Source organism: Chroicocephalus ridibundus, chromosome 2 (assembly GCF_963924245.1).
Source record: "Chroicocephalus ridibundus chromosome 2, bChrRid1.1, whole genome shotgun sequence".
NCBI classification, from domain to species: domain Eukaryota; kingdom Metazoa; phylum Chordata; class Aves; order Charadriiformes; family Laridae; genus Chroicocephalus; species Chroicocephalus ridibundus.
In genome coordinates, this window is record NC_086285.1 from 116,060,496 (window position 1) to 116,085,685 (window position 25,190).

The 25,190-nt window shown below is 40.3% G+C and overlaps 1 protein-coding gene across 12 annotated transcripts in view; it reads left to right on the forward strand.

Annotated features, from left to right (window-relative positions):
- Positions 1 to 25,190, forward strand: part of MYOM1 (myomesin 1) — an 80,229-nt gene that overhangs the window by 54,133 nt on the left and 906 nt on the right. For 4 of the 12 annotated variants that reach the window (XM_063326629.1, XM_063326638.1, XM_063326639.1 and 1 more), the window contains 15 exons: positions 994 to 1,130; positions 2,028 to 2,172; positions 2,795 to 2,854; positions 3,111 to 3,178; positions 3,726 to 3,839; positions 4,505 to 4,592; positions 5,336 to 5,374; positions 5,467 to 5,572; positions 7,352 to 7,515; positions 8,945 to 8,981; positions 9,294 to 9,316; positions 10,894 to 10,949; positions 15,961 to 16,176; positions 19,046 to 19,169; positions 20,409 to 22,359. In XM_063326629.1, coding sequence (XP_063182699.1) covers positions 994 to 1,130; positions 2,028 to 2,172; positions 2,795 to 2,854; positions 3,111 to 3,178; positions 3,726 to 3,839; positions 4,505 to 4,592; positions 5,336 to 5,374; positions 5,467 to 5,572; positions 7,352 to 7,515; positions 8,945 to 8,981; positions 9,294 to 9,316; positions 10,894 to 10,949; positions 15,961 to 16,176; positions 19,046 to 19,169; positions 20,409 to 20,620 — 1,589 coding nt within the window. In that variant the 3' untranslated portion in view covers positions 20,621 to 22,359. The other 8 variants (XM_063326636.1, XM_063326641.1, XM_063326631.1 and 5 more) reach the window with 7 other exon arrangements.

Genomic DNA, 25,190 nt, shown 5'->3' on the forward strand with positions numbered 1-25,190 from the left:
TTTGCAATGTGTTTGTACACCGTCTTCACCTGTTCCATGTTACACCCTTGCAACACAGACTTTAGACTGCCGTGAAAGTAGAGATTGAGGTAGAGTGCACATACAGCAGATGTGCTCTCTAGGGCATGATTTGGTTGGAAATTTGAGCATCCACTAAGAAGACAGCTAAAAATTATGGAACACAATGAAATGATCAATATGCCCCAATATCAGAGTCTAATGCTCATGTTTAATGTTGCTGATTAAGATATTTTAACAAAAAGTTCAACTGAAAGCAAGCTGAGGACTTTTACTAAAATGAACAAGGAAAAATGAAAAAAAAAGAAAGACTAAAACTGCCTGTTGTACCCTTTATGTGATTTTTTTTCCTGCTATCACAAGGAATTGGACTATATGCAGGGGATTTTATTCATAGGTAAACAAAATGTACTGGAGAGATTGTGGGTGCGTTGTGATACTTGGTGAATCCTGGGAGATGGAGGTTCTGCCCAGCAAAGGATCGAGTGCCTCCAAAAATCTCCCAACCTGCAGCTTAGCAGCTGACTTTCTGATCTGGCTTCGTGCTTGGTGGTTTTTGGTGTTTTTTTTTTCTGCTGAGTCAATTCACTGTCTTACAGTGGCATTGTTAAGTGACCCATTAAACATGGGTCTGCGCCAAACAGACTTATATCGTGCTGCAGAGATACTTGCAGTTTACCTTTGAAATAGGTTTAGCGTTGTATTAGAGTGGAGGGAGACCGGCATAACTCAAATCCTGAATACTTCCAGTCTGTACAGACCTAGTGATTGCAGGATCGAAAGATTAAATCTTGTCTGTCATCCTGTGTATATGTGGGTGGAGAGGCATTCTGCCTATAAGAAGAGCTATCATAAGCTAGTTACCTTGAGCACAGTATCTGAGAATGAAAGGAAGAAGTGGCTTTCTGATTGTAGAAGACAATATTTGGGGTACTTGCAAAGTATATGCTTCATTCTTTTCATTCGTCTTTGTAGCTGTCCCACTTGCCTCTGAGTTGGCAGTGGAAATTTTGGAAAAAGGAGAAGTGAGATTCTGGTTGCAAGCTGAAAAATTGTCTGGCAATGCAAAGGCCAACTTTGTATTTAATGACAAAGAGATTTTCAATGGAGAGGTAAGCCTTTTCATTGCTTACACGTGTTTGCATTTTTATGAGTATCAATGAGTATTAATGTCTCTGTCCCCAATGTACTTCCAACTAGTGTTCCACACTAATGCATTTTCATGAGAAATAACACGTCATTGAAAGCATCATTAGAAAGATTTTGTCCGTAGTTCTGAGCTGCGGCTGAATGCTACTGGATGCAGTTTATAAAGTGGAGTTAAATGACTTTCTGCCACCTTTGTGAGTACCACGTGTTCTGTTAACTAGTGGGGACCACAGGAGTTCCTGCAATAAGGTAGTCCCAAGTAAGCAACTACTGTGGTCTTCAAGAAGTCACTTGCCTCGGTAGCCCAGTAGCCCAACTTAAATCAGTAGCCTAGATTCATCCTATGTCACCTTCATCTATGGCCCTAGCGTACCCTTGTTCTCAGTTCTCACCTCTCTTTGCTGTTTGGAGGAATTTATTACACCAAGGGAAAATTCCCAAGTGATTGTTTCCAGCAGCAGAACTTGCTACTCCCAAAGGCATGCCATGGCACGCTTTTGTTGCAACACTGATATCAGGTAGAAGGCAGAGATGGAGCATTCTGCACAAAACCTTGTAAAAATATAATCATCCTCAAAGAAAGGGTTATTCTGAAAAGACGCAAATCTAAACCTTTCTAATAAAGAAGAACATAGTAGTCACCATACAACAGGAATGTCACGTGTTTGTATAGCATCAGTAAATAGGCTTCACCTTTAACAGATTTATTATTTATTTGATTTTACATTTAGAGCTGGAGCTAGCAATAGTGGGAATATGAATAAAGAAAACAAAATTTCACCTAAAGACACCATATAACGTTTGACAAATATTTTCTGACTGACATCCATTAACTGTTGCTTTACTTTCCATTCCTGAAGAAATACAAAATGAAGGTGGACCAGAAGACCGGCCTGGTTGAAATGATTATGGATAAACTTGAGGACAAGGATGAAGGGACTTACACTTTCCAACTGCAGGATGGAAAAGCAACCAATCAGTCCAGCCTTGTCCTCATTGGTGATGGTAAGCTAATATATATTGTGCAATAGGCTGCAAAAATTATACCGAGGCTACCTCAGTTGTCATCTTCACTTTCCACTGTTTTCAATACCAAAAGACGATCCAGTGGTTTTTCATGTCACAGTGCTTTCCTGCTTCATATAGGACAGGGCGTGTGTGTGAACTGATATTTTTAAAGTGCTGGGAGGAAGGGGAATTGTTATATAGAAATGTAAAAATATCGCAGCCTGTCATGGTTTACTTTTCTACGGATGGAACAAAAATTTCCCATGGAAAAAGCCCGTTCAGGTGGGAACAAGGAGCTGTACCTCTCAGAGCTCGAGCGGCTTGCTGACTCTGCTGCCACTCATGTGCCTTCCTACTGAGAGAGGAGAGTAGGTGTATGACTGGGGATTACAGTGCTTCGTCAGACGTGACACATTAAACTCCTGATGACTGCAAGCAGCTAGGGAAGCTGGGTTAGCCGTAATCAGCTTCTGACACTTTGAAATGTTCGGTGAAAACCTGACCCTGTGGCAGGATTCTCATCGACGTTCAAGGGACAGAGCTGCACCTAACTGTTACAGTGACATCCAAATGGCACATGGTGTTTAACCTTATATTTCTTGCTGGTTTTAATTCCTAGTATTCAAGAAGCTGCAGGATGAAGCAGATTTCCAGAGAAAAGAGTGGCACAGGAGACAAGGTGATAATATGGATAGTTATAAGAATGACATATGTGTTAGTCTGTTAAGAGTTTGTTTATATTTATGTATGTTAATTTGAAATAGATGTCTCTTGTTCTGTTATGTAGTTGCTTACCTTCTGAAGGAGAAATAGGAAAAATGAAACCACGTTAAAACGTAACAGTGTTCTTGTCAAGAAAAATAAGTTTGTCTTTGGTTTTGTATCGTGAATACCATTGATGTGACCTTTAAAAATATATATGTCATTTTAAACAGGTCCTCATTTTGTGGATAAACTGGGATGGGAAGTTACCGATGACTGTAACGTGATGTTGAAATGTAAGGTAAGGGACAAGGAAAACGTTGAGTACAACGTTCAAAGGACTTTGACCTGCCACTACTTGGACGGTGAGGGTGGGAAGGGACTAAAGACGTGCCCTTTGCTTGTGTACTCCCAACTGCGTATCGGGTAGTGACAGAGCCTCTGAAGGCTAATCATGCTGAGGTGACTGCTCAGCGCATGCAACAAAATACCTTGGAAAATAGCTGGTCTGTCAGCCACACACTTGGGAAAAGGCACCTGAATAGGAATGACAAGGCTTTGTAAATCCTGGGACTTTCTCATTTTAGGCCAGTTTGTAAGTGTAGAAATCCCACTGGTTCCCCAGGCTCCTTGAAGCTGTTGGCAGTCCTTTTCTCTCTCTTTTCATCCCTCCTGTTTTCCCTCCTGCACCCCTCATTGTAAAACGGAGGCCTGCAACCACTCGCTGCGATCAAGTTGTGAAGTTTGCTGTTCTTTTCTGAGAGACTTGAACAGGCTAGCCCATGCCACACTAAGTTCCCCTGCTCAAATGACGAGAATAATTACGATGTGGTTTTCATCCATCCTAGGTGGCTAATATTAAGAAGGAAACACACATTGTGTGGTACAAAGATGACAGGGAGATAATGGTAGATGAAGAACATGACTTTAAAGATGGCGTGTGTACTCTGCTGATATCGGAGGTGAGTGACTGTCCTTGTTAGTCCTCAACTGAAGTTAGTGTTACTAATTCAGATGAAAGATACAATCTAATCTGATATTTCAGCGGAACAATCAAAAAAGGAAGTGGGTTTTAAAAATGGAAAAACTTGCAAGGCATCTGTGTTTTAGCTAAAGCAAATGTCTATCTATAACCGCTCGTTCCGATTTTCAGGAAATGATGACAGGAGAGATAATAAGCTTGTCATTTCCTTTGCATGTCGGTTTAACAACAGAATGAGACCACATTTACAGTGCGAATGGCATTTGGAAAGTGCTTGTCACTCAGGCTTTCAGAGGACCACCCTCTTGGAGTCACCAGAGACGTCTGGTCCGTACCCAGCCTTGCTGCAGACTGGGGGGTCACCTGCATTCACCACTTCATCTCTTTGCTCTTGGTTCTTTGGCTGAGGAGGGAAACAAGTGTCAGGGTCCCCAGGGGCTCCCCCACGGCTGCAGGCCAGGACCCCCATCCATGGCCCATCTCACCGTCCCAGCCAGGAGCAGGGCAGCCGGGGGCCACCAGGGCAGCCCCAGCCCTGGGCATCGGGCACCTCCCTGGGGATGGGAAGTCGTCTGGGGTCAGGAGTAAAATCTGAATTTTTCTACAGTAACTATTCTGAATAGTTTTCCTGTTACAATATTGCAGTTTTCTAAGAAAGACGCTGGCGTTTACGAAGTCATACTGAAGGACGACAGAGGAAAGGACTCCAGTGAGCTAAAGCTGAAGGAGACAGGTCAGAGCCACTTTCTGCGTGCTGTCAGCCACGCCAGCTGGCAGCCTGACTGCTCGCCTGCAAGCGGGTGCGGGGTCATACAGGCAACTGTGTGTCACCTTCCTGTGGCTTTGCTCCTCCTGTGTCTAAGATCATCTCATTAGAAAAAAACTGAGATTTTTCAGTTCAACTAATATTTGAATACAGCTTGTTGCATCTGGATTCTGTACAATTTGGGGACAACATAAGCAAAATAACAGGTTTCCTCAGGGGGGCATCAGTAGGGTAAATCTACAAGTACAGAAAGAAATTCTAGAACTAGATAATTTTAAAAGATTTCACATTTCTATTTTGTTTTGCCAATCAGTTATTTAGGGGCCTTTCCACTCATTGTGATTACTGTATTTTTAAAATTTCACTTATGTTTCCAAGCAAGTGGAGAAAAACCTATCCATTAGAATGTATATCAATGGGTTAGCATTCCAACTGAGTAGTGTCATTTATGGGGAAAAAAAAAGAAAAGATAGTATAGTTTTGTCCAGCTGCCGCAGTATTCATCAAGGCTGCTGTTAAATAAAGTCTGGACATCGTGGAATAACAGGCTATATTTCTGCATTACTTAAATTTCTAATATGCTTTATAAGGTAGGTCCGATCTTTTTCAAACCTACTGGGGAGAATATTTCAGAGCCAGTACTTGTCCTGTTATTGACTGTGCTTGAGCTGCAGACAGAGAGTCTTAGTCTCTGGATTTTATTTCCACAGCTTTTGCAGATCTGATGAATGAAGTATGCAGAAGGATTGGTAAGCACTTAATTCTCTTTCGAATGAATGACTCATTGTGATGCTCAATGAATGGCTGCACGGCTGCAGAAAACCATATGCTCTTCCTTCAGCTTTATCTGCGACAGACCTGAAAATCCAGAGCACAGCTGAGGGTATCAGACTGTACTCCTACGTTACTTACTATGTGGAAGATCTGAGAGTGGGCTGGGTGCACAAGTAAGTACGCAAAAGCTTTGCAAAACTCAGTGCCATTTTGTTTTTATAGACTCAGAAAGAACCCGGATACATGAGAGATGAGGCCCAGGTTTCTTCTCATCTCTCCTGAGTCCCTTCTCTCTTAGGAGTTAGTTTCAGTGAATTACACCCTTCTGAAACCCGTACAAGAGCCAGGCGTTGGTGGCGTAGGGTCCTCCTGTCTTTTCCCTCATGAGACAGATAATCCCATGCCACGGGATGCTGTCAGGGCCGTGCTGCTTCAGAACGCTTCCCACCTCCTGGATGGGAGCTGCATCTTTCCCTAGATCAGTTTTAAGGAGTGATGCAAATAAAACCTGAGAGACTGACGAGCTTTAGAAGAGGCCAGCACCACAGGTTCAGAGATACCTAGCCTGGAGGTCTGCTTGTCTAGAAGCCGCAATTCACGGGAACTGGGACAAGCGGGCACGTCTTCTTTAACGCATGGGTTCATGTTTAGGAGGCAAAGCATGTTTCAGCATGTGCCCAGGGCAGTAAAATCCAGACAGCCCTTCCTGTGAGCTCTACAAACCTAACGAAGCCAGACAGAAGAACTGAGATTTTTTAAAAAGAATTTGAATGCCCAGCTCCCCATAAAACTAATGGGAGCTGCATATCCAAATCCATGAGACAGCTTTGAATTCTCAGCCAGCGCAAACAGCACGCACGGGAAAACTCAGAGAAGTAAACAACTTAGATTTTATTTAATAGTAATAACATATTTGAATCGCTTCAAATCTATTATTATTGCTCTCGATGCTTCACTTCCTGTGGACATGGTAGTAGTTAGTCTTTAGGATGGAATCTGAATTACTGATCTCTCAATAAACCTCATGTAAACGAGGCACAGTATACCCAGGATGTGCTGTAGCAGTCTGGCTCTAATTATTGACACTGCTGCTAACCAGTAACGCTGCCAGAGAAATGAAAGCAGTTTGAGGTTTTCCTGTTTCTTGGCACCCATTTTGACCTGGTGTCGCCAGGAGTCCTAGGCATTTCAAACTGGAAGTGAATACGAAGTATTCTGGATTTCTCTTTTTCTCTTAATTCTCTCTCTCTCTTCTCTATTTAATTTTTAGAAACTAATTTCATCTTGAAGCACATCAAATTAATCTAGTAAAAATGTTCTCTGACCGTCTAGTATATTTGAAATTATCAGCTTAAAGATAACAAGTAGCTTATTTAATATCTTTTGCCTCATACAGGGCAATTAACTGCTGGGCTAGGAAGCTGAGAAATTGATACTTTTTGTGGAAGAAAATATACTTACGTCAAAGTACGTTTAACTGTAAATGTCAAAGCAGAGCAGAGTGTAAGAAAACATTCGAACTAGGCAAACACCATTTGGGACAGAAGTGGGGGGTTTTGTAGGTACAGCCCTATATAGTTTTATTTTGCCCAAGCAGAAATAAACTTATGCTAAGGGGAAAATATGAACGTTTGAGGATGCATGGCTTACCCTTCAGAGATCTGGGTTTTAAATTTGTGGAACTCTTCTCTGGCTCAGGTCATAGACTAAGATGCCTAACCTTGCTTTGAGGAGGGCTAGACCTCGAACAGGAAAAGACTTTCATGTCAATTCTGCCCTGTTGGCCCCCAGCTTTATCACGAATTTGACTTCAAAAGTTTCAAAATATGGTGGCATACCATAGCACCCTGGAAATAATTTAGTAACTGCAGATAAACTCAGTGACTCATCGGGAGCAAATCCCATTTATACTCCAGTAAAACGAAAGGGTAACGTCGTTTGGTATTTTTCAGCGATACCCAGATTAAGTTTACAGACCGAGTGAAGACTGGCGTCACCGGGGAGCAGATCTGGTTGCAGATCAATGAGCCGACTCCACAGGACAAAGGCAAATACACAATGGAACTCTTTGATGGTAAAACAGGACACAAAAAGACAGTGGATCTTTCTGGACAAGGTGGGCCGCTCCCTCTGCTAACATCACCTGTATTACCTGGGCATTACGTGGTGGTCGTGCAGGAGCATCTATAGCAGGACCTTGCTACACCCCTGTCACCCTTTGGGTTGTAGGGTCCCTGCGTGCACCCAGCAGCCTGGCGGTGTTTGTGGGGACAGTGCAATTTGTTTTCCCCAACGTGTGTTCTTGGGTCATAAATTGCGAATGGCTCTTTCTATTCCAAATGCCCTCTTGCAGTTTGTCAGCTGAGACGTCAGCCCAGTTTCGGAGCTAACTTACAAACCCCCTTGTGTTGCTGGCATTGATTGGCAGTTTTCAATACAAGTTGTAGCACTGAATGCCTTCTGTATCTTTCCCTTACAAGTAATATTTGGAGGAGGAAGTGAGGGATAAGTTTGTTCTGTTACTTTCCTACTGCATTTCTTTGATGGATATAACAGGGCTCTTTGTTCTTCAGAGACGTCAAGACTGGTCCCTTTCATCAGCACGATGAAGGACTGTTAGGGGAACAGCTAAAATTATTTGGATTGACTGTTGGAAGCTTTTACTCTGAGAGACCTCTCAGATCCTAGGGAACTGATTAACTCCTTCCAAACTGTGGAGTTTCCATTCCCAGCTGTTCCCATCCCTAAAGCTTCACTTTGGGTCTGCAAGCTCTGTGTAAGGGCACTTACCTTATAATCATCTCCGTGTTGCTCCTTCTGTACTCCGTCTGAGAAAAGAGATTTCTTCTTCCCTTTTAAAGTGGAGAGGTTGACCTCCCACATGATGGTAGCTTAGCCTGAATTTACAAAGGAGACAGCAGTTTGCTGTCTGGTTTGTTCATGGCCATCAGTGTGATGCTTCAGATGCAGATGTGAAAGCACTTGGAAAAACCAGATCTCTTGTATTCCATAAGCCAGTGGTCTCCAAAGTAGGGATGTGTGTGTGCAAGATGATCTGCTGGGGTGCGGGAAGAAAATATGAGAACTTCAGTAGTACATCTATATAACTTATAAATAAATATACATAGATTGTGGGTGCGTGCTCAGAAAATTTTTACCTATGGGGTGCATGATCGCAAAAGTTTGGGAGGCCACTGTTGTAAGCTATTGTTTAGGTCGTGTATTGTGGGTTTCTTCCTCTGTTTTGTGAGATAATTTCAGCCTATTGCTCCCCTGCTATCTCTTTGCCTTAAAGCCTGACTTTTAGAAGAAAAAAAAAAGTGTATTTAAGCATTCCTATGTATATACAACAGCTGCCATATACAAGATGGACTTTATTAGTTGACCCATTCAGCATTTTAGGGCATATACAATATGCGTGCATCCATACATTAATATTTCTTTAATTACGTCTGCATTTTTAACTTAGTTCTACATTCTAAATTTAAACTTGTGATAACTTGTCTCCGAACCTACCTTTAAAATCAACTTTTCTCTTTACAAAGCATTTGATGAAGCCTTTGCTGAGTTCCAGAGACTAAAGTAAGTATTATGCCATCTAAATGCAGTAATTGCAGCCATAAAATAATAGAGAGTATTTGTTTGGTTTGTGCTAAATATATCCTCTGAAACAAATCCTAGTCCTACAGAAGTCTGTAGGAGTTCTGCATGTGACTTCTTTGGTGCAATTCTTATATAACAGTTAGGTAACGACGAATAAGCAGTATTGCCAAATGATGACAGAGATTTTCCTTAACGGATTAAAGGCAATTAAAAAGATAAGCTATATTTTACAATCAGTCTAAGTAAACCTTAACTGAAATTGGACTTTCTTTTCGCTTCTTTCAACTCCAGGCAAGCTGCGATTGCAGAGAAAAGTAAGTTTTACTTGACAATAGTTGCAATAAAGTCTTTACGAAGGTTTTCTTCCTCCCCAGGAAGGTTGTGTGTTGGGAGAGAGAGGGCATGTATACATGTGTATGTGCATGCGCTCATCCTAAGATGAATTCGTCCTTGCACCAAGGGGAATCAAGGAGAGTGACCGTTTAGTGATTTAACGTTGGTGCGCATTGCAGCTAACACCACTACAGTTATGGGTTATGATTTTTCCAGTTAGCTTTCTCTAAAAATTATCTTTATGACTGAGATCTCTCGTGCATGTTCTCTGCACAAAAGTCACTTTGTTTTCAAAGATGGAGGAAATCACTTTGCAAGTTTTGAACTATCTAAAATGTCAAATGGCTCTGCATTGCATAGAGATGGGCGAGAAAGCAACACTAGCTTTTGCATTGCCTAAAGACTGATCTCCGAATCTCACGATGCTTTTGCGTGTCTGTCAATTCCAACATAGCAACTAAACCGAAAGTATGTAATAATTACTGAAGTAATATGTTATTAGAATTCAACTTGAATTATTAAGCACAATATTCTCCCTATTTACAGAAAAATGCATGGGAAAAATGTAACACATCAAAAAGTTCTCCCACTGCAGATGACTTTCAGACCTGTATAAAAAGGAGGGCAGAACTGGCATTTGAAAAGTTATTGGAGAAAGATCTGGGCTAACTCCTCCTGGACATATAATCCAAATAGAGCAGGGTTGGGAAACACACAGCGATCTCTATGAGTCCCAGCTGAGATGGCACAAAGGGATCATTAATAACCCTGCCCTGGGCATTTCATTTTTAACCCTGGACCGTTCGTAAGGGGCTGGTATGTTAATTGACATAACACAGTCCTGTTCCTGGTCTCATAAAGTTGTTATCTATGTGCTCCAGAGCACATCTTTTACGGAATACGTTAGAGGAGAACATTTTGTATAGCCATTTCCTTCCTCTGCCAGGCTCCACCAAGACTTATAACGAACAAAATCCATACTCCAGAATAAGTGCACCAAAGCCTGCATGTGATCAGCTTATTTGTATTTATGTAAGATTCCTATGGGACTTTGAGCTTAAATCTAGCCCAAATATCGATCTCATTTACACCCAGATATGTACAAAGTGGTGGAATTTCAGTGCTGTCACTGAGATTGTCTTTGTATTTAGATCAAAACTCAATCTCCACCACTTTATTAGCTGTCATTCATTTCCTTTTGGAAGCACAACGTTTTTAGTTTACAACACTAAAAATGTAGAGTGCCAGATCTCAAAAATTCCTGGGTTTTTTGTGTGCACTCGGAAGTAACACTGAATTGATGGCAAAATCTGCAGGACACAGCACATGTACTTTAATTCCCCTCTGTAAGTGATTGACACCAGCTATTAACACATCTTTTGCTGTGAATTCAACGTTTTTTTAAAGTCCAAATGGTGTGCTAAGAATGCCGAATAGTTGTCTGCTAGCACAGATATCAGAGGCAAGTTGTACATAAATAAGATAAAAGAACAGAAACAGAATCTGGGACACAGTTGATTTTGAGACACTAAAGAAAATTATGCTTATTTATTTCCAGATCGTGCACGGGTACTTGGAGGTTTGCCCGACGTTGTCACCATCCAGGAGGGCAAGGTACGGTAAATAACTGAAGTTTTGCCCAACAGCTTGAACGCCTTTCAATGATGGGAAAATATTCACCTTTTTTTTTTTTTTTTTTTTGTAAAGCTGCCATCTTTAAAATCTGCTACATTATTTATTCATCCCCTGCCTTCTGTACGTAATTCAACGGTCTTGCACAGATGGGTTTATGTATTCAGGGCAGTGTCTTTTCTTAAGCATTAGATAAAAGCGAGATGACAATGTGAGCTGAGACTAAAACTGCTTACATAACCAGCTCTTTAAAAATTCATGCACAGGTTTCACAGTTAAGATTTTTTTGTAACAGGGTATCAGGGATGTTTAACTCCTTTTTTTTACAAAATGCTAGTCTTTCTGTGGCTTTTGCAGTTCACCTCCTCAAAACGTGGCAAGATAGTCACACCTGCCAAGGCTGGCTTTTAAATGGTGTAAAACCAGTAAACCAGTCTAACTCAATTCCCTTCCAGACAAAAGGAGACAGTTTTCTCTATTTCATCAGGGTAAATGGGAAGGAAGTCAAACCAAGTCACTGGATTATATTAGCAGACTTTTAACCAAAAGCTTATTGTGAGGCACTCCCAGAGGAAGGCGGCTGCATCGATGCTTCAGCACAGAACAGGTGACCCAGAAAGTCAGTTCTCAGTCTCGCAACCTTTTCCCAGCACGCTGCTTCGACAAGTTGCTGCTTAATAGTACTGAGACCGAGAAACGCCTGCTCGTGCCTTCCCACTGGCCTGCCACCAGCCAGTTCCTCTTCACAACACTGAAATAGGGCACGAGAATGTCACTGAAAACCTGTGATACAACTCCAGAAGGACAGCTTCCTGATATTTCTGGCTTTAGCCGGCAGTAGGTCAGCCGAGTTACAAGTGTTTGACTATAAGCTGAGCAGAAGTGTTAAGAATCTAAAATCTTGGTCTGAATTGCTCAACAATGCGAGATATAACATAGCCAACAGATAGTAGACTGCAGCAGTTCTGGGAAAATTAAGTACACTGGCATTAGAAAATGAAATAACATTTGCTTAAACCTTTTATTAAAGGATTTAGCAGTTTTTGAAATGTTGTAGAAGTAAGAAGTACTCATATGTTCATTGTAACTGTAGGCAGAAGACACAAAGAAACAGAATGAATTCGCAGATTCTCAGCTAATAGCGCTCGTGCTTGGAGAAGAGATTCTCATACTGGTTTGGGTGGTCATCATCAGTTTTAATTTTTCCGCCGAAAGACAGTTGATACGAAGTTGAGTATGAGCTCACTAAAGCAAAACATGTAGAGTTTATAAAAAGGGAGTTTGTAAAAAATGAGTTGCAAAATCTTACCCAGAGGCACATTTTCCTTGACAGCAAGGACATTTGTGATGTTTGAATAAGTGACTGAAAGACTCCCAGAACTCAAGACAAATATCCTTGACCTTATGTTTCTGGATTCAGTAGATGATCGTTTTGAGAAACGGAGTAGGACAGAGAGCGATCGGGGAAAACAGGGCTTGTTTGGGTGGCGTTGGCTCCTCTGTCCATTGTTTGCATATATGCTGGACAGAGAGGAATGCGGCTCTCTGTTGTGTAATTCGTGCAAATTGCACAATCATCAAGGATTTTGAAAAACAGCAAATGAGGCAGCAGAGGACTGTCAGTTGCAGGCTTTGATTCTGAATACAAGTGCAGCCATAACTAGAGAGTTATATGAACAGATTGGTATCCATAGATTGAACTTCCAAGCATATGCATGTCTTAAACTTAACACTGTGACTGTGATACTATTTATTAGCTTTTTACATGTGAGCTGAAGAATATGTGTGAGAACGAATGAACCAGTGTTTACCCAGTGTTAATCAAACAGCGCTCCAGATGGCCTAAGAGGCTTCCACTGATAGACAGAAATGCTCTTCAGCAGCGTGATATAATTGGAAAAGGCTAAGTGTCAGTTCACATTAAGGAGGAACTTGACCTGACGGAGAATACAAGTCTAAGTTTTGTGTACAGCCGGACAAATTAACCTAAGTGGTTGTTTTAGTGAAGGCCTGTAAGTGAGCAAGGGTTGTTTTTTTTAAAAGGAGAGGCTCAGGATTCTGACAGACAGACCCTTTCAGACCTAGAAGCAATGTGTTACATCCTTCTGCCCGCCAACTCCCCATTCTACCCTTCTGCCAGGGGTAGGTGCCCTCACAGGAAGGCCGGAAGAAGGGAGCAGGTTCCCGTGATTGAGCTGCTTCAGTTCACTCACTGGCATCTTAGCCCAAACCGCCCAGGAAAATGAGTTCGTGCTAATACGCAAGAGGAATGGCGATACTTGAAATACAATGACACGTTTCCCTCTGCCACCTGTACTGCCCTACTCATTATAATCTGCAGTGAAAGGCAGAAGAGGTGGGGGGGACACAAAGGGTCTTGCACCTGCTGCCAAGTGCACGTCTCAGTGCCCCAGGTCCAGACTTACAGGAACTTCTGTGTGGAGCTCTGAAATACTGAGATCGCGTTCAAAGAGATGGTGGATTTTAGTCACCCAGTTTTTTTCAGATGGTTCACATTTCCTGATAGATTTCATTCCCTCACCACAACATCTAGACAGGCTTCCAGTCCTTCCCCTTGAGAGGAAAGGTGCCTCTTCCCCTCGGGAGGACAGGAGAGACTTTTTTACAAAGATAAGAAGTTCAGGTTGAATACAGCATTACAGTCAGGGGGTTCTGTGAGCAATAAGGGTATGTATTAACTTATGAACACATGAGCAACAACCATCTCCCACTCAATGAACAGAAAATCTGGAATAGATACGTGCAGTCACAGTGGGTGATCACTTCTCCTTGGCTAAGGCTCTGTAATTATGGATTACCATCCAGAAAACCAAAGATCTCACCGTCTACATAGTGAATTATAAGATACATCTCCACACATTAGTATCTGGAAAATAAATAAGAGTCAGGAAGGTAAAGAGGAGCACGGATGTCAAAACAGGAACTAGCAATGCAAGGTTAAGCAAAAGGCAGCTATTTTAAGGAATTATTTAGAAGAAAAAAAAAAAAGAATCATCACTGCTGCTTGAAACTCTTTGAATTAAAGAGTACTGACACCACTTCAAACACCTGAGGTTTGAATGATGCCACTAATAGAGCTGTCTGGACACAGACATCATCTCATTAGCATCTTGGAGTGGCAGCTGGGGCCACTCAGTGGTGATCTCTTGCTTGCTAGAGAATCAGAAAACAATAAAGAAATACCAGCCACCCGAAGGGACCCATATGCAGTGCTGAGGGCACGTGTGTATTGAGAGCAATAAGGAAGAGGGGGAAATGTAAAACCTCTTGTTTTGCAAAAAGATGGGCTGATATAGCAATCAAAACCACATTCACCCCAGTGGGCTACGAAAGAAGGCAGTCAACAGCCCCGCGTGGTCACCAGCCGTAGGTGCTGCAGGAAATCAGATAGAGGCCGTTTCCACCATGCCGTAACCACCTCTCGCTTGGAAACTGCCTTTCCTTCGGTACCAAGAATTACGTGTTGTTGATGGTGGAAAGACTTCCCCCTCCCTTTTGTTCTCATTTTGGTCCTTAGAGGATGTGTGATTTATTTGATTTTTGTTTTGTTGTCAGAGGTACAAAAGTCTTTTCATTTGTATAGAGGTATCCATTTTTTCTATCTGCCCAATTCAACAGCCTTCTGCGTATCTGTCTTCTGTCCCATCTTCCACCATCACACTAGCAGATCAGAAGCAAAGAGGTGAAGGGAAGGTAGTCTGTTAAACAGATTTCTCACAGTAGGTTTTTAACATGACAGACTATAGGGCCAACAATGTGAGTGCTCTTCAGTTGTGTCTATTTTTGATATATTTTTATCAAGAAAACTTGATTCCAGTCAAGTGGAAGCCTGTTGATTCCTTATGTATCCCTTAGTCCATGCCTAATGAAACACTCAAAACCACTTTCTCTGCAGTAAAAAATCTTCAATTTCCATTTAAAAAATATTCTACTTTGAATAACTTTTTAAGTTCCGACCAATATACTATTTAAAACTTAGACATAAATGGACTCCTTCCTCAATAAAGGTCCAGAGAAAGGCCTACATACCACGGAAGTTTCATATGAACATTTTTAACATTGGACTCTGTGTTCATTTTTGCAAACTCTTTTGAGAAGATACCCATGGCATTGCGACTGGAGGAGGGGATCATTTGTGTGTATTGGTATCTCCCAAACGTGAATTTCTCAGCTGACAACAAAAAAAGGAGGCCTGAACATGGTGGGCACACCAGAACTCCCCAGCCTACAGAAAGTACCCAACTGTCAGTGCTCTCTCCAACAACTGACTCTCTGATGATGAAGATACTTCCTTCAGTCTGATGGGACCGAATTCAGACCTTAGAAACGTTACTAACATCAAAGGGAAATACTTACATGATCACCAAAGAAAGGGTAAAGCCTGTATTGATTTCAGTTAAAAACAGTTTTATAGAAGTAAAGTCTATAAAAGAAGTTTTATAGAAGTAAAACAATTCAAGTCTGTTGGAAGAGCTGTCAGGGCATAGTTTTAAAAGATCCTAAATTAAACAAAGTATTCCAGGGACACTTTGTTCTTAGTTATTTAAAAAGGCAGGCGCACTTTCTTAACTTCTGTGGTGAGTATATAGTGAGCTTAATGCAAAAAAATCCATTTGACTGTTCCTCAAATTCTCATTTCAGGTCTAACACACAAATGCAGATAATTTCTAATTTTACATTAAACAATACACATGGAGAAAGCTCTACTAATGATTATGAGAGTAGAGAACAAGGTTCCATAAAATATTGAAAGGTTTTAATGGAGTTTTTGAATTAACTGAGTTCCTTCTTTTCCGTTATGATACAGAAAGATACTGACAAAAATTATTGATTACTGACGATGATATGCATCCATTTACTAAAAGCAGGAAGATAAATAGGGGGTTGGAACATTTGGAGAGCCAGGCATCAAAAAACACAGCAAACAGTTATTGAGCCTTACCTGTAATTCCTTTTGGACTTTTTTCTATAGGCGCTTAATCTTTCTTGCACTGTCTGGGGAGATCCCACTCCAGAGGTCTCATGGCTGAAGAATGAAAAAGCATTTGTGTCAGATGCTAATTGCATCCTGAAATTTGAATCGGGCAAAAATGTCAGCTTTACCATTTCCACTGTGTCCACACTCGACTCTGGGAAATACAGCATTGTGGTGAAGAACAAGTACGGCACAGAGACCAGCGATGTCACTGTAAGTGTGTTCATACCCGAGGAAGAGAGGCAGTCTGAGCAAGAGAAAAAGAAAGAAGCTAAGAAATGAAAGTGTGAATTTAAGACTAGAAAGCCAAAGCATGGGGGAGATTTGGGGTGATAGGCTGACATAATCTGTGTGTGTAAATGGCTTTCTGCTTTAGCAGGCAGTCTTGGATTTTTCCACTCACTTCACTTTTGTTTCTAATACGCTTAATTGTGCCAGGGAAACCAGGGCCTTTCCTAAATATTTTCTTACTGCTAACCTCACAGAACCTACTTGTAGTATCTTCAGCCAGGCCAAATGCATGCTGGCTGTAAACACAGGTCCACCACTTGACCCCCTTCCTGGAGCACTTGACCATACAACAAAAACGGAAAGGGTGAAGAATTATTTCGGGGGGAGCAAGTGATGAGGTAGATGGAAAGATAAAAAAATGATCAAGGCATTTTTGAGCAGCCGTTTAGATTTGTTCCAACTTCCGTAAAGTAGCATAGATGGAATGTGTTAGAGAATTAAATAATGGAGATACTAGTGCTGGTTTTGTCTACATTAAGGCCCCTTTGTGTTGCTGTGTTAATTTAGAGGGGCCTTAACATGGGTGTCATCTACATCCATAAATATTGTTTAATTTGCCCAATTGGGGTAAAAGTACTGTAACATAAATGAAAATTAGGCTTAGGAGGCCAGAATACTAATGTGTGTGTGTCTGCAAAAACGTATGAACTCTGCTCTGTATTCACAAATAAACACAATTCACTTCTTTCCTCCCACCACAAGCTTGTGTCACTGTGTCTTGTTTTACTAGTCACGGCTCTGGCAGATGTGCACAGTATCTTAGTCTCTTAATGCTTTCACCACTGTAATTACCTCTAGCTTTCCTTTAGATCCCTGTTAATCTTCACTTTACTGCTCACGACAAAACCCACAATGGCTTCTCATCGCAACTTTCTGTCCAGACCTTCCCCACTTCACATCTCAACTCAACAAGGTATTTTTGCAAGTTCAGGCACAGGGGTGGTCTCATGCGATTCAGTGGACCTGCTCATGAATTTTGATTTAAGGGTGTTAGGTAAGTATTTTGTTAGACTGAGACCTCAGTTAATCTCATCCAAACTTAACGCTGGAGGTCAGAAATAACATTGTCAAGATCTTTTAAAGCTACAAAAAGAATCTTCACTGGAACAGAGAAAAAAATGTGGGTTGTTTTTTTTTCAGATAAAAATGTTTCAACAAAAAACATTCGTCCAGATCTTTGAACACACTTATATAGATTAAAAACTCCATTTTTACAACAATGCCACTGATTATTATTAGCTGAGGAAGAGCAACAGAATGTATTACATATATGTCCATCCTGCTGGATATATTATGATGTACACACGTGATATAATGTATGTGATATATATATGATCAGAAGCAGTTATCAGCCCAGTTGCTAATTAGGAGAGCAATGTGCCATATTAATAATTCTCTTCATTACTAATCTCACAACAGCACGATTCTTCACATCAAAATGTAAAGAACGAACGTACCTATTTTTAGTACACGCCTGAAGTCTGTGCACCTTTCACATGCTTTCTCTTGTCATTTTTAGCGACGGTGAGTGCGGACACAGTGCTGTTTCCCAAGCACCCACTTTGCTGCAGTACTGACATTTCTGTGAGGATGCCACTCGTAACGCCGCACAGTTAATGCTCACTTCAACACTTGCCATCTGAGGTTTACTGTCAGCTACCGTTAAAGGCGAAGTGGAAGCATGAGGGAATTCTTAATGGCTCAGACAACAATAGATTCAGTGCAGTTATCAATGGTGAAACTGGGGATCTCTTCAATTTTTAATTTATTTTTTTATCAGTTTCTATAAAGGGCTAATGATTTTGATCTTAATCATTAAAAAAAAAAAACAAACCAATTCAGATCTAGGTCAGACTTATGACCTACCAGAACACGTTAGCATGTGCTTAACTTTATGCCCAGTACCCCCAGTTTCAAGGAACATGTTAAGTTTATCTGGTATAAATATTTTTTCTTCTAGACTAGGGATTTTTAACATGAAATTATGTAAAACTGTGTTTTCAGCATTTCACATAAGCAGTGTATGTTTTCACACAGCCTTATCTCCTAAAATAGTTAAGACTCAACTATCAAACTTGATGACATTATTGCAATTTTAAGGTTTAAGTGTATGATTATGTACATTAATGAACCTGTTATAAATCTCTGTTATAAAAAAAGTTCAGACCATTTAGTCACAACAGTTGCGTATCAGACATAGTAAAACAGCTTAATTTTTAAATTTCAATATATAATCAAGAGAATATCTGTAATTTGAGATACAGCGAGCTTTCAGAATTTAAAGAACTGATGTCAAATTATCTGATAATTTTGCTTAGTATGACACGAAGCCCATTCAAGGACGATAAGCAGGTCACTCCATCTTGGTCCAGGACATACACCTTAAAAGCAACTGTCACACCTCTTCCATCCTCCAGAGCGCAAACAAGAATATGTCTTGCTCTTTGCGATACCTGATAACTGATGTTAGTTGTTTAGCATTAGCACATTTTTAATAATGATTGCATTTTGGCAGCAGTTTATTTCTACTACTTTATCTTCAAAAAATCTGTCTTCCTGCCTCCCTCCTTTTGGCAGAACTGCGAGGGAATACAAGTGGGCCATCTCCCAGATTAACACGCTGGATTCCACTTCTCTTTGCTTCAGAAGATGTATGTGTCCCTGAAAGTCAGAGTAATAGCTGCTTCTAAACAGTTTTGCTCCCAGGGACTCAGTTACGGTGGTTTCAAACTGAATTTGTGATGCATCCACACTTCTCGCTTGTGCACTTTTTGTTCTTGCTTTGCTTCAGGTGATTGTGATTTCTGTGTCAGGACAGACTGACACAGTCCAAGGACAAGATCAAAATAATGTAGCTGTATCTAAAAAGAAAAAAACGACGACAGCAAGCAAACGGAAAGAAGGGGAAAAGAAAGGTAAGAGCACTTTCACCTTATGGTCTTCTACTCCAATGAAAAAATTGTTAAACATTATGCTGTTAATGGTCTGCACCAATCAATATTACTCAGGTCCCAAACAAACAAGTTTACAGTATGTATGCTCTTAATCAACAACAAATGCCAGGTATGAATTGCCAGGTTAAACCTCAGTGAAAGAGACTTAAATCAACACTTTTAAATCACCTTTCCACTGGGCTGCAGGTTCTCACCTTGGCTCACCTACCTGGCTGATGGAAGTTTTTTAAGCCATAATAAACACTTTCAAATTTCTGAATGCAGAGGAAAGACCTCCTAAGCATGTATAGATACACACATGGTGTTATTTTCCAAAGTGAGACTCATTTCAGCAGATAGACTTTTGACACTTAACAACAAATAAAAAAAGGCCTTGCTAATTAAGGTACCCTAAATGCCAAAGTGTTTTAGAAAAGCCTGATCGTATAGCCATTATTTGAGATTAATCGATTATTCTTTCTTAGTTTTATGTCCATATTGAATGGTAAAGTTGGAATTATAAGTGACCATTTTTTTGTCCAATTTAGAGAAGGGTGGACAATGAAAAGCTCTCTGGTGATTTAGCATTCTTGTATATTACAGATTTTTACTGTTCTTTTAGACTCTTACTATATAATTGCTACTTGGACATTGATTTATTCCTCACAATTACAACTCCCTCACATAGAGCATTTTAGCTCCAAATAAGGCTTAAATTCCAACATTATCAGAACATGTTTTACATATTTTTGCCTAAGTATTTTTTCATTGTATACAGGGTATATACACATTATATCATTGCTGACGGAACGTTTTATACTTTTATTCCCCTCCCCTTTCTGCTCCTAAGGCAAGAACAAGTATTTAACTGCGTTTCTTTCCTCTCTTGCCTTCCTGGTATGGGTAACCTAGACATTTCTGAGCAGTCCTTTAAATGAGGTGACTTATGTGAGAAACAATAATTTCCATCTGTAAATGTTTTGCAGGTTCCACCCTTTCCTGAATCTTTTTAATTATAGACCATAAAGACTTGGGCTTGCTTTTGGCTCTGTAAACAGTAGTAACATTACTTGTGATACTGAATCTCTTTATATGGGTATGGGAAGAGAAAAAGAACACGATAATGTCAAATGCAATGTGAAAGCAAAATCTTACTTATGTACCTCTGTATTGCTGAGCATAGTAAATATACGGGAAATTTTATTACTTCTCCTAAATTAGATTTTATTAAGCCACATGTACAAGAAATTATTGCTACGGAAGAGACACCCGTTCCAAATGAAACCCCTCCTGTGGAAACAGAAAAGGATACAAAAAGCAACCAGCAAGCAGCAAAGACGACTGACGGAAAGGCAGCAGTAGCAGAAATGGTTCCTCAGCCCGCAGAAAGCTTGGATAGGCAGGGAAAGAAACCACCGGGAAAAAAGCCTTGAGTAAACCCCACTGTTCTTAAATGATGAACGTGATCTTGTTATGATCTGGATAATAAGTTGAAGCTGAGATTTCATGGGTGGTAGACTAGCTGTAACATTTTAACACAAAAGTTTATTAGTGTTTTTTTATAACATTTATAATACTTTATAACTTCAATGGCATAGTAGATGGTCACCTCTGTCTCAGTACCAGATTAATTGCACTGCAGGCATTTCTAAGTATCTTAATAACAATCCACATACCGACAAGGTGATTTTAATTACTGAAAAACATCCATGTTAAGCAGAGTTTATTAGAGTGAATCCTGTCCAGAAGTGACCTATTTATTACTCTGTAAAAGAATGTTGATATCAGTTATGTGGATCTGTTAATTGATATTTGTAGGCCATCACAGCTTGAGGCAGACCCCGCTTACTTTCTCAAGGAAACCATACATACAGTTAATGCTATGTGCTGGCTAGACTTTTCACCAAGATCAATTTGGCCACAGGAGAAGATCTTCAGAAACACAGCCATCTCCCATGGATGCAGGGGGCTAGAAGTAGGTTTTTCTTTTAATCCAGGTTTCTTTCATAGAATCATAGAATGTGTTGGGTTGGAAGGGACCTTTAAAGGTCATCTAGTCCAACCCCCCTGCGGTAAGCAGGGACATCTTTAACTAGATCAGGTTGCTCAGAGCCTCATCAAGCCTGGCCTTGAATGTCTCCAGGGATGGGGCCTCCACCACCTCTCTGGCAACATGTTCCAGTGTCTCACCACCCTCATTGTAAAGAACTTCTTCCGAATGTCTAATCTAAACCTCCCCTGCTCTAGTTTAAAACCATTGCCCCTCATCCTATCGCTACATGGCCTTGCAAACAGCCCCTCCCCAGCTTTCTTATAGGCCCCCTTCAGGTACTGGAAGGCCGCTATAAGGTCTCCCTGGAGCCTTCTCTTCTCCAGGCTGAACAACCCCAACTCTCTCAGCCTGTCTTGATAAGAGAGGTGCTCCAGCCCTTGGATCATCTTAGTTGCCCTCCTCTGGACCCGCTCCAACAGGTCCATGTCCTTCCTGTGCTGAGGACTCCAGAGCTGGACACAGGACTCCAGGTGGGGTCTCACCAGAGCAGAGTTCTTCATGCAAACCTGTTTCATCAGGTGGATCAGGATGACATCTGGCCATTCTTTCTCATCGAGACCACTCAGGACTCTCCACTTCATTAATTCCCCCATGGCCTTGGTGAGGTACTATGGATATTGCATTAACCCATAAAGTATCAGTCGCCCCATGTGCTGATTTCTCTGCACCCTTTTTGCTACAGCAATCATATTTCTGTTTCCAAGAGCTGCTAAACCCTTCGTCCCCTTTCCCCTCAGTGTCTCAGCCCAACGCTATCCCTTCGTCCCCTCACTAGGCTATCAGACCCGCTGGTTTCTTATGAGGAAGTGTAGCTTCATGGTCCATGTAAAGTGAGGAATAAATGGAGGCCAAGAATCTCTGCTTTAAATCACTACTGTGCTCACTCACATTCATTACTGTGCTCATTCACATGTTTATGTACTAAGGATATAAGAAAATATGACTCATTTGTGGATGCTTAGATACTTTGAAAGAAGCAGAGTTCAAGCTGAAAAACAAACCAATAAAAATAAAGGTCAGAACGTATTTTGTTAATATGCAAGCTGAATTCAACTTTTAAATGGCCAGGAATTATTAAATAGAAGAAATAAAAATAAGATACTTTAATTACTAGGAAAATGTTTTTATTGATTTCAACTCTTAGAAGGCTCAGTCATATTATATTGTCTTTTTCCAGATGGATTATTAATGAAAGGTTACTGAACTCTGCTGATATTTCTAGGGTATTATCTCTGTGACAAACATGGAAATACTGAAAAAAACCAAGAAATATCAGTTTCTAATGCATCATTATAGAATTGTTAGCATGAGAAAACAAAGAATCTTAATAGCATATAAATGCGTAACACCCAAGACACTGATATCTCTGAAAGAAAGCAAACTGTTTCCTTCCAGTAGAATTCCAACAGGGTTATTCAACTCTCTTTAAAACCAACAGAAAGATTCCTCCTGGATGAAATACTAGATAAGAGTGCTTATATGAAGGCAATTAGAGTAATAACATTTCTGTAAACAATGTAAAGGATATAAGTAATTTGGATGGTCCATTCTGGGTGACAGAAAGATGTGGGATGCAACAGAGAAAAAATTGCACAAATCATAATATTGACTGCTACACAAAAGAAGCGGTGGGAGAAACTTAAAATTCAGACTGAACTGCGACTAAAATCATCCTACTAGACGTAGGTACTGTTTGACACATAGAGCTTGATTCAGTTCTACATTACATCTTGTTCTACATCTATGGTTATAGTTTAAATTAGAAAACTGGAGTAGCCCATCAGCGAACACCGTAAGTGTAGGTCCCATACGGAAATGCAGTAAGGACTTTTTAAATGGGAACCTTAATGCATGTAGGTTCTCATGCAACTGTTACAGCAAATGTTAAATATCTACAGATGTGCAATTACATCACTCTGCCAGAGAGCCTGGCCTTTCAAAACATTACACAGCTGCAGGTTGTTTCACACAACTCTTAACCGCTCTCTGCCATGGCAATTATTTCAACCTGCCTTACCTCTCTAAAAATCCATCACCTCTTACAGCTCTTTCGGGTTGGGAGCCTGTCTTCCACAAACATCAATGGCAGCCTGTAAGTTATATATAGAACAGCCTGTACCACTGAGAGCCTGATCCAATTCCTGCAAAATGCCACAGGGGTCTTTTCATTGGTTTTAATAGAAAACAAGCTGGATCTCAGAAGAATGTTCTAAAAATGTCCCAAATCTCAGATTACAAAGCCCATTTTGCTCACTGTGAAGCCAACGGCAGATCTCCCTTTTGTGTCATTGTAGCAGCATCAGGTCTTATCTTTTTGCTGAAGGGAAAACCAGTATTTTCAATTAAAACCTACTTTTAAAATTTAAACTAAAATACGCTAGGGTTTGGAGGTTTTTTCTGTTAAATTTGTATGGTCCCTCAAAAAGCTGGAAATGCAGTTACATCAGTATTGTTCTACTGGAAACTATATGCTATCCAGAAGCACAGTGTTTTCTGCATGATAAATGAAATACACAAATAAACATATAAAAGATTTAAAAAAATCAAAACTATTATTTAAGCTGTAGTTGTTCACAAATGTAAAACAAAGCATTCAAAATATTAACAGAATTGTTGAGTACATTAAAGTTTATTGTTACCATGTTTTTCTTGCAATCTAAATGTATAGTTTGTATTCTATTCTCCATGATAACTATGAAAAATTGTTTCAGTCTGTCCATTACATAACGATAGAATGCAAATTATTTCTGAAACAACAGAATCCCCTATCAAACACACAGAACCATTTGACTATATTTAAAATCAGACACTGGTTGCAATGTTTATCCAAAGTGCCACTTCTGGATAATATCTTCTTTCTCACCTACATATTCCATTCCAGCATGCATTACTCTTGACGTTCAGAGTTATAACTCTATGATAAACTCATATTCTTGTGTTATAACAACAGTGTGCAAAAGTATTGCATTAAACTATATTATCTAATTGCCTTCCAAAATTACAAAGTGTTATTTTTTTAAGATGAAAGAAAATGTGAAAATTAGGCTTTGCCTTCCATTGTAGTAAAGACATTGTGATTCCACGTGTCCTTGAGCTCCTCTGAGAATTACTTCTGGATTTGTTACCCAATTATTGAGGAAGACCTGTCTGTGGTCTGGGACTGATAAACTGTAATTTGATAACATATAAAGCCGTAATCTTTGAAGCAGCTAGTTGCAAAGTGAGATCATCCTTAAACTAGCGTAGGGCAGACCTCTGCTCTGTGTCCTTGAATAGTAACTATAATAACCACACATCTGAAACAAATCTTTCCACACAAGTTTTCTTGTGTTGTTAAAATGATAGTAAATTTTAAGAATTGAAGTAAAATGTTGCCCAGGGAAAAGAACAACAAGAGCAACAAAGCTGTGAAGAGAAAAATGTTAGAGAAACTGCTCTGTTCCACAAGGGCTTCTGGAGATGAAGTTGCTGTGAGAGACACGGTGAGGGGAGGGATGAGACCGACGGCAGAGAGAAGAGGGCAGGCACCAGATTTGGCTGCAATCTTCTGCTGACTTTTCCTCTTGTCTCACTTCCTATTTCATTATGCAAGATGTCTTTCCTGTAATCTTTCTCCTTCTGCATTTTCAAATGCAACACCTTTCCTTCCCTCTTTCCCCACCTTGCATCTTCTAGCATTCATCCTATTTGATACAGTCATTTCCATTCACTGTTTCGTCACTCATACTGACAGGAGCAGAATAAAACCTCCTCCTTACTTAGGCTGTGATTTTGGCAAGGATAAGGAGGCCTGAAACCCTATCATATCTATTATCAGAAAACAGTTTGTGAAACACCCGCTAATGATTGACAAAGAAGGGAGAAATGCTGCTCACATGAGACTTGATCTGAGTGTGCTGACTTAACAACCTAAACCTACAAACCAGCCCATCAGCTACAGTGGGACTATT